This window comes from Artemia franciscana, chromosome 9 (genome assembly GCF_032884065.1).
Source record: "Artemia franciscana chromosome 9, ASM3288406v1, whole genome shotgun sequence".
NCBI classification, from domain to species: domain Eukaryota; kingdom Metazoa; phylum Arthropoda; class Branchiopoda; order Anostraca; family Artemiidae; genus Artemia; species Artemia franciscana.
Genome location: NC_088871.1, coordinates 44,182,864 through 44,195,904, shown reverse-complemented (window position 1 = coordinate 44,195,904; position 13,041 = coordinate 44,182,864). Strand labels below are relative to the sequence as shown.

Below are 13,041 nucleotides of genomic sequence, written 5' to 3'. Positions count from 1 at the left end.
CACAAGGATGACGGTTCCAGTCCTGTGTGTGACTTATGTTAAAATGTAAAAGGCAATGATTACTAGGATGTATTCCTTTTGGTTAAAAAAAAAAAAAAAAAAAAAAAAAAAAAAAAAAAAAAAAAAAAAAAAAAAAAAAAAAAAAAAAAAAAAAAATCAATATTAGACTATCTTGCGCGTGTATATGGACAAAGAATTCGAAAAGAAAAAGGTTTTTAGCCTGTTGTCTGGCAAACTTTATTCTTTTACAATATTTTATTATTAGTTTATAAAATTTTATGATGGAGGAAAGTATATAATAACTAGGGCTTATTTCCAAAGAAAAAAACGAAATAGGCCTATTAAAACAACTAAATGGACGAAAGATAAAGAGAAATAAATAAAATCACAAGTGTGTGTCAAAATCTGGAGGTAAGGGAAAAGGTTATGGACAGACAAGAAAATTTATCAATTTTAGTCTTAGCTATTTCCAGTGTATGATTAATTTTCAACCAGTTCGTGGTAACGAACTGTAGTAAGGAGCGACCAGGCTCAATAGTAACCGAAACTCTAAAAAAGGGAATTTTGATACCAATATATAAATCAAAAGAATCGGAATTTTATGCTGATTTTAAATATATAAGCTTCATCGAGTTTAGTCTTACCCATCAAATTTTTCTTCTTTTTTTAAAGTAGACTTGTGAGAAAGAGTCAAACTTTAGCGTAAAGAGTGGGGCTTTGAGGAGGGGAGAGCCCCAGTCATTTATGGAATGATTTCTGTTCGTTTTAAGTTTTAATGTCGCTCCTTACTTGCAGTTAAAAAAAAAACTTGTTTGTTTAATTGAATGACCAGTAAGGCTAGCTCAGTGTTAAAGAAATAAAATGGAAAACCAAATAAAAATTTGCAATGTTTGAAATATAATATGTGAGTTGATGAAAAATGAATGATTTGCTATAGGGTCGCTTTGTTTTTTATCACTTATTTTACTTCCTGTGTTTGGATAATCAAAGATCCCATGGTAAGAAAATGAAATACCCATTTATAGGTATGGCACTCCCAATATACAAAATATTCTATGACTAAAGGTTGTCTGAAGGAGAAGTAGGTATGGTCTTGGTATGAATTCTCTATAGGTGATATTAGTTAAGATAAAGTTTAAATCTTTTGAAAGAACAATAAATAGATTATTTGTTTCTGGTTAAAAATTAATGAAAGCTTGTGGCAGTCCTGACATGTTTTATAATTATTTAAATCTGTTTGCCTTTGGAAACGGTTTTTTTATGTTTCGTCGCTAGGCAAGAGAAAACGCACGATTTCCGCCCCTAAATTATGGCATCTACATATTTGATTTATTTGCAGAAAAATCTACAAGGACCCTGACAAAACGAACAAGATCCCAACCAACAAGAGACTTAATATCAAACCCATAAATCTAGCACTTATATTAAACGTATAAATACGTGAACATAATCTATCAATCCAAAAACAAACCTCTATGGTCCAGCTATAGTCTCAGGAACTTCCCTAGTTTTCGAATTTCCCCAAAATCTTTTTTTCTCAATATTCTTATCCACTTATTTTTGTCAATAAAGCGTTCCACAAAACATCTTTCCTTGAGTTTATTTAGTCTCTGCGCGCAACTACAAAAGGCAAAAGATGTTTTGCAGTATCCCCACACAAAAAAAAGGTGTCTAAGAAATATCTGCAATGAGGGTAAAGTGCCTTATATTTCTCTTCTTCAGAGAACCAATCTAGTCACCCGTAAAGAAAGGAGAGCAAAAATTTATTTGCGTCTCACTAACAATGCCCTTCATAACCCTTGGCGAACTCCCATTTTCCCTAGTCAATATTCACCCTTTTGACCCCGCCTCCCGCGTTCAACTTAAATAGTTCATCCCTTACATAGTTGGTGTATTCAATCTGTGGATCTCCTCACTCCTCCCACTCCCTCACTCCCTTTTTGCCTTATAATTTTAATGTTCATTTTAGAAATTTTTCAGCTTTGTATTTTTTGGTGGCTTAACTAAGTTGTCTCTTTGTTTTAATTATTCTATTCCCCTTTTAATTTTATGAATTCTGATTATTTTTGACATTTTTAGGCATTGACCTTTTTTTCTTTCTTTTTTATTGATGTTAAAGTGCGAATTTGACCTATTCGGGCTTGTGATAGCCGTTTTTCAGTAATAAATTTTATCTAACATTGGGCTAAAGTGAGAGATAGATAGATAGATAGATAGATACATGTTAATTTACAACAAGAATTAAACCATATAAACAAACAGCCCAAATGCCTGATGGCATACTTAAGCGCATGGTATATCACCAAAAAAAAAATGTCATTACTGCAGCTTAAACTAAGGTGCACTTCTTACGGAAATCAAACTACAACTCTCACAACAGAAAATATTACGGGAGACCAGCAACATGATTTCTTAATAACTTCAGAAATCGGTTTCTATCATTACAATTTCTCACAGCTATTGGGATTAAATTCCAAACTTTTGGACCAATATGACGCAAACTAAATCCCGCTTGCACTTACCATGTTCTGTTTGCAGTCAAAATGTAACCAAAAGCAGCGGCGGTGCAAAATGCACGAAATGCCATAAGTGGTGCCATCTGACGTGCGGAAAGACAAAATACTCACGTGAACTAGCAAGTATCTTTGTTTGCCCTAGCTGCAAGCCTGCGAATACAAGCTCACCTGCATCGGGAGCCAAAACCCGATCGAACCCAGTAGTAGCCCCTAGTCCAAATCTACCGCCGAAAAACAACTCAACTCCGATCAGCACAAACAACGATATGCCAACAACATCCAGAGGCAACAACAACATCTTGGATCAGAGCTTGGGACAGGGAAACGCCACCTTACCTGAAGCGCTCGAGCTCAGCGCTGCAAATGAACTATGCAGCTACTGTCATCTACCGACAGAAAACTCCACGGCCATCAAATGCTTTTTCTGTGGTGAATACGAGTACGCGGGATGTAGACAATCAAACGCCGATCTATTCCTAACAATAAAGAGCCTAGATCCTGATTCACGTCTTTTCAAATACGAATGCGAGAGCTGCAACAAAAGAAACGTATCGTTCCTGCAGCTAAAACTAAGGGAAGCGCTCCAGTTAAATGCACCCAGTCCTTCGCTCCCAGCTCCTGTTCCAACGGAAAGCACCATCCGAAGTTATGATACTACTGTTGATGTGATACTGAAGGCAGATAAGGAAAAATAACTTAGAGAAGGAAAACGGACAAATATAGCAATCTTTGGTCTCCCGGAGTCAGAATACACCTCTGACACAGACTTGGTGATCAACCTAACTACAGATTTTGATTTGGGAGCTCACCTGCAGCACGACGACATTCGTGAGGTCGTACGCGTGGGAAGTCAAATAAATGGCAGTAAGCCACGCGTCTTAGTAGTCAAACTGAAGGACTCAATCAAGAAGCGACAGAAGATTCTCAGCGCAGCCCCAAATCTAAGAAAATCGACCAACGAACTTGTAAAAAACCAGGTCTACATAAACCCTGATCGAACACCAATGCAAAGGGCACAATTGCCACAACAGCGTCGAGCAAAGTCGAACCAAGGTCAGCAAGCACAGCAACACTCTAACGTTACTGGAAGCACCAATCCCAGGTCCAACGGGAACCAGAGAATGAGACAACAAGCGAGACCATCAAATGGTCCCAGCCAACGACAGCCCCAAAATTGACGAGGAAAAGGCCCAAGCCATACAAATGAATCCGAAAAAAAAAATGCCTCTATTTCAACGCTGACTCTCTCTTAAACAAAATGGACGAAGCAAAGCAGGTTATCAAACTGGAAAATCCGGATATTATGGCAATAGTAGAAGTTAAACCAAAAAACTACAGATACTTACCTACCGTCGCAGAGCTCAGTATCGAAGATTATTATCTGTATGAACAAAATCTGGAAGAGAATACAGGTAGAGGGATAGTCTGCTATTGTCGAAAAGGCATCAACGTGCTTCCAATATCGATGTCAACCGACACGATTGAGCCCAAAGAAAGTCTGTGGATCTGCATTAAGTCTAAAACGACCAGCGACACTGTTCTTGGGATCTGTTATCGTAGCCCCAACAACACTGACACATCCGACGAAGCTCTGTTCTCGCAAATAGCAGCATTCGCTAAGAATACCAATCAAAAGCTTGCTATTATAGGATATTTCAATCTCCCTAAGATAGACAGGAATAGGCGATACACCACGGAATCTACCGCAAGTTTGACGACAAAATTCTTGGACGTTATTGACGAACACTTTCTAGAGCAGCTAATATCTGAGCCAACAAGGATGGGGGGATCTGATACACCAAGTACCCTCGATTTGCTACTGGTAAGCGATGGAGACCTGGTATCAGATATTAACCAGTTGTCACCAATCGGTAAATCGGATCACCCGGCAATAGTGTTTAGCTTGGAAACGGAGATTTTGAGGACATGTGTGGCACCGAAACGTAACTACTACAAGGGAGATTACGTTGCTATGAGAAGAGAGCTTTTGGATGTCAACTGGATTGAAGGATTCAGTGGGTTGGAGTCGTTAGACACCATTTACACAAGGTTCACTACGATTGCAGCCTCAATGGAAGAACAATTTATTCCTGTGCTCAAGAAATACACCCGTGTTGCATTACCTAAAGCCAATATTGAACTGATTAAAGCAAAACAAAAAGCATGGAGAGACTACAAAAGCAATCAACAAAGTAACGACCGAGAGAAAACATTCAAGAGGCTCCGCAACAGGGTTCGGAAAGCAACAAGAAGAGAAGGAAAGCTTAGAGAACGTAAATTAGCTTTCTCCTTGAAAGAAAACCCAAAAAGTTTCTGGAAACACGTGAACAGCAAAAGGAAAAACAAAAGTGGAGTCTCATCTCTTTACGATCCCATGAAACAAAAGCTGGTACACGACCCCACGGACAAGGCAAATACTCTCAACAGCCAGTTCTCTTCTGTTTTTACTCAGTAACCTGAGAACGAAGACCACTTTAGCCGCGAGGAACCAATTCAGGGTCTAAGCAACTCGATACGACCGATAGAGACAACCATAGCGATGTTCTAAAGAAACTCAGAGAACTTAACCTAAGCAAGTCCACAGGCCCAGACAATCTACATCCAAAACTGCTCAAAGAACTTGCAACGGTAATAACAGAGCCACAAGTCTACATTTACAGAAAGTCTCTTGAACTCGATGAGCTTCCCGCTATTTGGAAAAAAGCTATTGTCGTCCCAATATCCAAAGGTGGGAAACGAGAAAACCCATCAAACTACAGACCGATAAGCCTCACTTGTATCACGTGTAAAGTACTTGAGTCTCTTATTGCAGACCACACCCTAGAACACTTAAAACGAGAAAAGATACTTACCGAAAAGCAGTTTGGTTTTCTTAAGGAACGATCTGCTGAAATCCAACTGCTTTGTGCCACAGATGATTGGAAGAAAATCATCGACAAGAGGTTCCAGATTCATCTCATATTCTTGGATCTCAAGAAAGCCTTTGACAAAGTTCCCCATAAGCGTCTCGTCCAGAAGCTCAGAAAATACAGTCTCTCCTCATCCAGGTCCTCATCCAGTCTTCTTCAATGGAATGCGGACTTCTTAACTGGCAGAAAGCAAAGTTGTGTGCGTAGAAGGTTGTCTCAGCAATACCGAAGAGGAAGTTCTTAGCGGAGTACCCTAGGGGTCTATCTTCGGCCCCCTTCTGTTTAATCTCTACATCAACGACCTAGTTGAGGGCATCGAATCTGACATCCTTCTCTACGCGGACGACACAAAGCTCTATCGTGTTATCTCGTTGTGTGAAGACATTCACCACCTGCAGGCGGATCTCCAACGAATCGATGACTGGATGAAGAAGTGGATCATGGAAATCAATACCCAAAAAAGTCATATCCCCACTCTGGGTCCACAAAACTTTTCGTCCTCATACTCTCTTGGTTCTGCTGCACTCACTCTTAGTAAAGAAGAAAGAGACCTAGGCATCTTAGTGGATTCTGAACTGAACTTCAGTAGCCACTATGAAGCTGTCGTCAAGAAGGCTTCCAAAGTTGCTGGTATGATCAGAAGAAACTTCTCGTGCGAGGACGACAAAATGCTTGCTACGCTCTGTAAGTCCCTTGTCCGCCCGATTCTTGAGTATGGACATTGTTCTACAAGACCATACTACAACAAGGACATAGATGCTCTCGAAAATGTTCAGAGGAGGATAACTAAATTCTCTCCCAGGTTACGCTTCCTTCCCCACGAAGAGCGGCTTAGAAAGCTTGAAATCCCAACCCTCGCCTATAGATTCCATCGTTGTGATCTTATTGAAATGTACAAGCTCTGCAATGGAGCCTATGATAACGTACCAGCCCAGAGAATCGTCCAGTTCAATAAAAATCATCTCCGAGGACATCAGTACAAAGTGAGTACGGAGCGCTTTTACAAGGACATGGGCCGATGGACTTTCGGCAACCGAGTGGTTCAGCGTTGGAACAACTTACCAGAAAGAGTAATCTGCTCCACGAACCTTCCTTCAAGAAGGAAGTTGATGAATATTATTCAAGTGACATTTTCTCCTTATGCAAATTTAGAAGAAATTTAACTTAAGATTTTTGTTTTGTAGAGGCTTAACGGCCTGCCATCAAATTTGCGAATATATTTATTTATTTATTTGTTTTATTCAAAAGAAAAATAGAACTATGAGATGTTAGATAATTGTGGAATTGTGAATTTGTCGGGAATAATCTTGGGAAATTTATTGAAAGTTGTCCAAAAACATAATTGTGGCAAATATTAGAAATGGCAATAAAATGATGTTGATGAACAGAGAAGAAACCAGAAGATTCATAAAGATGGCTAACTGAGTATCTATTATTAATATTAAAATTAATCTAAGGACTTTATTTTGTAGAATTTGAAGAGGTTTAAACGTTGAAGGAAAAGTTGATGCCCAAACAGAAACACAATAAAGAAAATATGGATTAACAAAAGAAAAATATATTGTCTTTAAAATATCCCTTGGGAAAAATATGGAACGTTTTGTAGGCAATAGGGTAAATTTGAGATAATGAATATGTGAAAGATGTCAGCAATGATGCTCCTAGCATGAAGACTATTAATGATCTTTGAACTGCATGTCCAAATTAAATATCTCAGTAGGTATTTAAAAAATTGATATTTATATAGTAGATATTGGTAAAACAATTCAGCGTCGGAAAATATAGCTGGAATCAATAGAGATGGTGAATTGAGAATGAGATAATTTGACAACTTTTGATAACCGCTATTGACAAATCTGATAATTCGAAAATGTTACAAGTTTTGTGACCATTTTTAGGATGCAATTGATGCATATCTGCAAAACTGCTTTTAAATAACTTTTAAGACCCCACTGGCTAAGCATGACGAAACAACAGAATTGTAATTTTTTCTTACCAGTGAATTTCTAACCTGATTCTAATTTCCAGTTAGAAATTGTAGCCAAAATCTATAATTATAGTAATAGGATACTTCTAATCAGTGAAAAAAAAAATTGGAAATTTGGTATATTTTCTGCTTAACTTACTAATGCTTATCTGCTTACTTATCTGCTTAAGATAGATAAGAAATGGACATATATTTAGATAACTTCGAAGACCACCCTACCTTTCCATGACGAAAGTATAATAGTTCAAAATAGGGATGAAACCTGTTAATCGACAGTGAACAGATATAAAATTTTTAACTGGAAATTTTGAATACATATACAGTGTTCATCATTAGCAGTAAAACTGTTTACTGCTGATGATGAACACTGTATATGTGTTCGAATTATCCAGTTAAAAATTTTATATCTGTTCACTGTCGATTAAAAGGTTTCATCCCTATTTTGAACTGTTATATTTTGGACATATATTTATAATCAAAATTTCATCCTGAACTCAGATATAACATTCATTTCCATCGGAAACGAACATTACTCACCCACCCCGTGTAAAAATATAACCTGAGTTCTTCCTTTTTTTTCATTGAATGGAACTATCCTCGTTTTTTCTTCTTGAAATTTTTTCATTTGAAAAACCTATTTTTGATGTAATGTGAAGTTCTTGTTAGATCTACCACCATGTTATTAGTTGCAAGGGGCAATACCTAATGTTTTGTAACATTGTTTATATCAATGGGAATGACATATACAACGATAACCCTGATTTTTTTTTTAAATATGTAACCACTTATAGGTTATAGAGATTTAATATATTTAAGCTTCAAGTGTTATTTGTAATAGACGGGGTCGTAAGTAGATGGAGAAGCATTATCTTTCTATCTATCTGTCTGCCCCCTCTTTAATTTTTTTGCCATTGATTGTGTAATGTTTACTTTATTAATTTTTGGCTAATTTACTTTTATACGTTACATTTTACTAATTTCGTTTTGATTTTTCTAGTAAATAGTTTTATGTATATAATAACTTTTTTTTAATGTATCTATTTTTTGGCGTTTTTTTTTTTTCTTTTTTCTTGTTCTCTTTCACTTGATATAAGAAGCGAATTCGGCTCTATTAGAGCTTATAGTCCTTTAAGATATAATCTTTCAAAAATAAATATCGCCTTGTCTCTTATCTTAAGTACTCTTAGAAGTTTTGGCTGAGGAAAATAATTTAAATATGTATTATAATTTTTCATTGTTATTTTCATTGTTTTTGTGTTAGAAACAATTAGCTTCCCCGATTTTTATGTTCTTTTTCCTTTAGTTTCAGATATCAACAGGCTCTGCAAGTGAATTGAAAAACCTATTTGCTCTGCTTCAGTATCTACTAGTAAGTTCCTTTTCTGATTCGTCCAATCTCTTATTCTTATTTTTCTGTGGTAAAAATATTAGGCCTGTTTTTTTTTTATTATTTTTTTTTATTTTAATTTTTGGACCCAGGTCTTAGTTCGCAGTTAAGCGTACCAAAAAGGTTGCTTGTTAATGAAACTAAAGACACTCAAAAATTACGCTTTGGTTAGATCTGAGAAAACCATTTTCGTAGCCACAAAGACAAGTGACGAGTGACAGAATAGATAGGAAATATCAAGTTCAGATAAGAGTTGAAAATGTGAAAAATGTCTTGCAAGGCTAATAGAATGATGTTCAAAATAAATGATACCTTCTTGTTTATAAATTGATAAAAATGTTTTTATTACAATTTTCTAATACTGATATTCAAAACCAGATTTTCGATAAACCTTCTGGTATAGACCTTCGAAAGAATATTTGATCCTACAACAACCATTAACGGGATTTGGCAAGTTCAAAAATAGGATAATAATTCGGTTGCAGGTCCAGTTTTATCTTTTGTGCAATGAGTAAATCATACTTGGTTTTAGGTAAAAGTTAATTTTTTGAACAACGTAATTGCATTTGCAATCCAGTTATGTCAGAGATTTATCGATTTTTTTCTTTTACTCTCATATCTTTTTACATTATATCTTTTATGTTATTTTTTATTTATATTTATTCTTTAAAAAATACAAAAAAAATTTTAACTATAAATTATATTCGGTCTTAAAAAAAAGCCAATACAACGACTAGAATTGTATTCTAGTTGTAGTTGTATTCGGCACTTAAATACAACTATGGTAATTATATTCAATACAATTCGAAATTAAATAAAACCTGCCAAGATGCATATGTAAAGAAATTGATTCTAGACTCATAGAGGAGGTGACTTTCATTTCTCCCGCCGTTTAAGGTGGACCAATGAAAAAATGTTAGCATGGGGCATAATATTTGGTTCCATTTAAGTTCAGATAAGAGTTGAAAAATTTGCTTCTGAGGCTGATAGAATAATATTCAAGATAGATGACTGCTTCTTGCTTACGAATTGGTAAAAAAAAATGTACTTTTACTTTTTAATGCCGATATTCAAAACCGGATTTTTCGATAAATCTTCGGGTAAATTTGTTATTTTTCGTTTACTTCGCTTGGTAGAAGATTCATACACCATTCGATGTGCTTTTTTATGCTTTTCGAAATATACTGATCGGTACTATCGCGAATTCCATTTTGAGTCCTTAAAGGGAACCTTAAAGTAACACCTTGCTCTTTATATTTTGCAAGTGAAAACAAGTTAAAAGCTAACCACTTGATTATTAGAACTAAATGCTAAGTTTCATGGTCGTACATTGCTATCAAAACTTAACAATTTATAAATCCTATGACTTAGTCATAGAATTTCTGATGGTTGTGGTTAGTATATTTGGAAAGAACATAAAAAGGTGGGTCAAGTGTTCTCATTCACTACCTGCCAAATTAATCTAACAAAAAAAAACTAAAAACTTACTGATTTTTTATGATAACTTCAAAGAATTTCGCTTTCAGTCAGGCATACTTCGCTTGGTCGTTTAGCTTGGCAAAACATTCTGCTCTCCCACAAAAGGTTTCCATTTAAATTTTTAGGTTGCTGTCAATTAATTGCCAAAAGCTGTTTGCTAAGCTGTTTCCAAAGGAACGACCAGAATGCCAATGAACGCTCAGTCGCACATTGATCTACGTTGGTCAACCTCCTTTGACAACAACTTAGCAGACGGTTTTTGGCAATAATTCATAGAAGTCTGAAAATGTCAGATACAACCTTTTGAGATAACTTTTATCAGTTAAAAGTGTATTAGGAAGATAACAAAGACAAAAATAAACTTTTGATATGGGGTAATTATTTATTTTTAATGAGCCTAACTATTGCAGAGCTAAGGTCATCTGTCTCTCACGTCTATCGGGGAGACCTATACGTAGGTGGGAGTATGCTTTACGTTAAACGTTGCCAATTATTAATTGAGCTATAAAGTTATCCTTTGGTTCGCGTATTACATCTTCTTCTTTAAATTGGGTTCTTAAATAAAAGAGATATACAAACAGAATACAATAAACAAACATATAAACAGAATACTCATTCAAAATAGTGAGGCATATGAATTGTGTAAATTCCCTTGTGTTTGACAGGTAAGTCTTAGCAAAAAAGTGGTATTTTAAAGATTTTTTTTTTTTTTAATTGAAGGAATTTGTTACCACCATAAGTTATCCTATGTAAGGATAGGTGTACTCGAGGAGGAACTTAGTGCTCCCTCTTCACTCTTCGCAATAAATTCTAGGTCATTATTTCTTGGACGTATGAATTTCTTATACAATATTGAAAGTGTAATGTTAAATCGTTCCTTTTGAAAAGGCACGAGAGGTGTTTATGAAAGTCCAATTAATCTCTCTTTAACTTTTCACTAAGATGTTCCCTGCGGGTAGAGATTTGAAGCTTGTACTACTGAAGATAAATAGACATCTTACTTGATTTGTCAACCGATCCACGAATTTGTTTCTATTAGTCATAATTCATTAATATTATTAACCCTGTAGACGGTAAATGAGCAGTTTTAAAACAGCCAAGTCAAAAAGGAAAATAAATACTGTGAAGTTTTTAGCCATTTCTCTCGGAATTAGTTGGCCAACGTGTTAATCAACAAGGCTAAAGTGAGAATCTTGTTTGAATACAGATCCATAAATTCGTTTTCCTAGCTTTGTCGGTTTTAAAGTGTAAAGTAATTCAGGAAGGATGGTATACGATAAAAATTAACTTGGCTCGTTTCCTTTTTCTAGACTCTTTTTCTAGACTTCTTTTTTGTGAAAGAAAAATTAGATCACACTTTTGAATTCAGCGGGAAAATTAAAATATAAAATGTCCCTAAACAGTTGAAACTTCTCTTTGTTAGATACCCAAACTTGGAAGAACAACAATGGAATATAAAAACGGAAAATTTATGCTGAATTTTGTAAAAAGTAATGTTGGTATTTTACTTAATTACTAACAATAGAAGAACAACAATAGAATATAAGAACCTGAGAGAGGGTATGATTGCATTTTTATAGAGCAATTTCATTTAGTTAAAAACTGTTTGTCAGTATTGTTTTCAGTTGTTTCGATGACTATATAAGTGATCCAGAAGAATGTAATACGATATAAATTAATAAATAAAAGGCAAGGTAGCCTTTTATCCTCTCTTGTCGATTCTTTTTTTTTTCTTTTTCTTTTTGGTAAAAAAAAAAAAATCTGATTACACTTTTGAATCCAATCGAAAAAATTACAAAGGAAAACTTCCCTAAACGGTTGAAACTTCTTTTTTTTAGATGCCCAAACTTAGAAGAACAACAATTGAATTTAAGAATCTGAGAGAGGGTATGATTGCATTTTTATAGAGCAATTTCATTTAGTTAAAAAGTGTTTGTCGGTATTATTTTCAGTTGTTCTGGTCATCATAATTCTGTCTTTTAGGTGATTCAGAAGAATGTTATACGATATAAATTACCTTGCCTTGTGTCACCTCTTTTCGATTTTTTCTTTTTCTTTTTGGTAAAAGAAAAATAAAAATAAAAATCAGATTACGCTTTTGAACCCAGTCGAAAAAATTTAAATTGAAAACTTCTCTAAACAGTTGAAACTTCTTTTTTTTTTAGATGCCCAAACTCATAAGAAAAACAGAAGAAGATAAGAATCTGAGAGAGGGTATGATTGCATTTTCGACTTCAATTTAAAAAGTCGTAGTACTAACACAGAGCAATTTATTCCAAAAATTATTTGTACAAAAATTATTTATAAAAAATTATTTGTCAGTGTTGTTTTTCAGCTATTTTTGTGACTAAATCTGTGACTTAAATAAATCACTAAGTTTGTGTTTCCAGGCAATTAGTGATGAGGTACAACACGAACGAGCCCAGTGGGTCATTGACGGTTTTTCTGATCCTGATTCCAGTAATGTTGGCGGCATGTTGGCTATGATAAGTAATCAAAATACCAGTGACAGTCGAAGAGCTTACCAACTGATCAAGTTTATTGTTAATCTGGCTGCCCGATTACCGTCAGCCAAAGATAATATTCTCCAGGTAAGAACTGTAACAGAATCGAATTCAAACCAAGTTTAACAAATTTCGGGTTGTTTTCCTTTCTTGAGGATGCAGTCGGAAATTTCGCCGAACTTTTATCTTAGCGTATTAATTGATTGTATTAATTAGTTTCTTAGCGAATCAGTTCAGAGTTAAACCAACTAGATTCTGC

General features: G+C 35.1%; 1 protein-coding gene across 1 annotated transcript in view; it reads left to right on the top strand.

The window, feature by feature from the left end:
* LOC136031457 (ubiquitin carboxyl-terminal hydrolase 24-like) overlaps nucleotides 1–13,041 on the top strand; it is a 134,273-nt gene that overhangs the window by 115,667 nt on the left and 5,565 nt on the right. Inside the window, exons 29-30 of the mRNA XM_065711072.1 lie at nucleotides 8,716–8,781; nucleotides 12,669–12,869. Of these exons, the coding sequence (XP_065567144.1) occupies nucleotides 8,716–8,781; nucleotides 12,669–12,869 (267 nt within the window). The remainder of the gene's footprint in view (nucleotides 1–8,715; nucleotides 8,782–12,668; nucleotides 12,870–13,041) is intronic.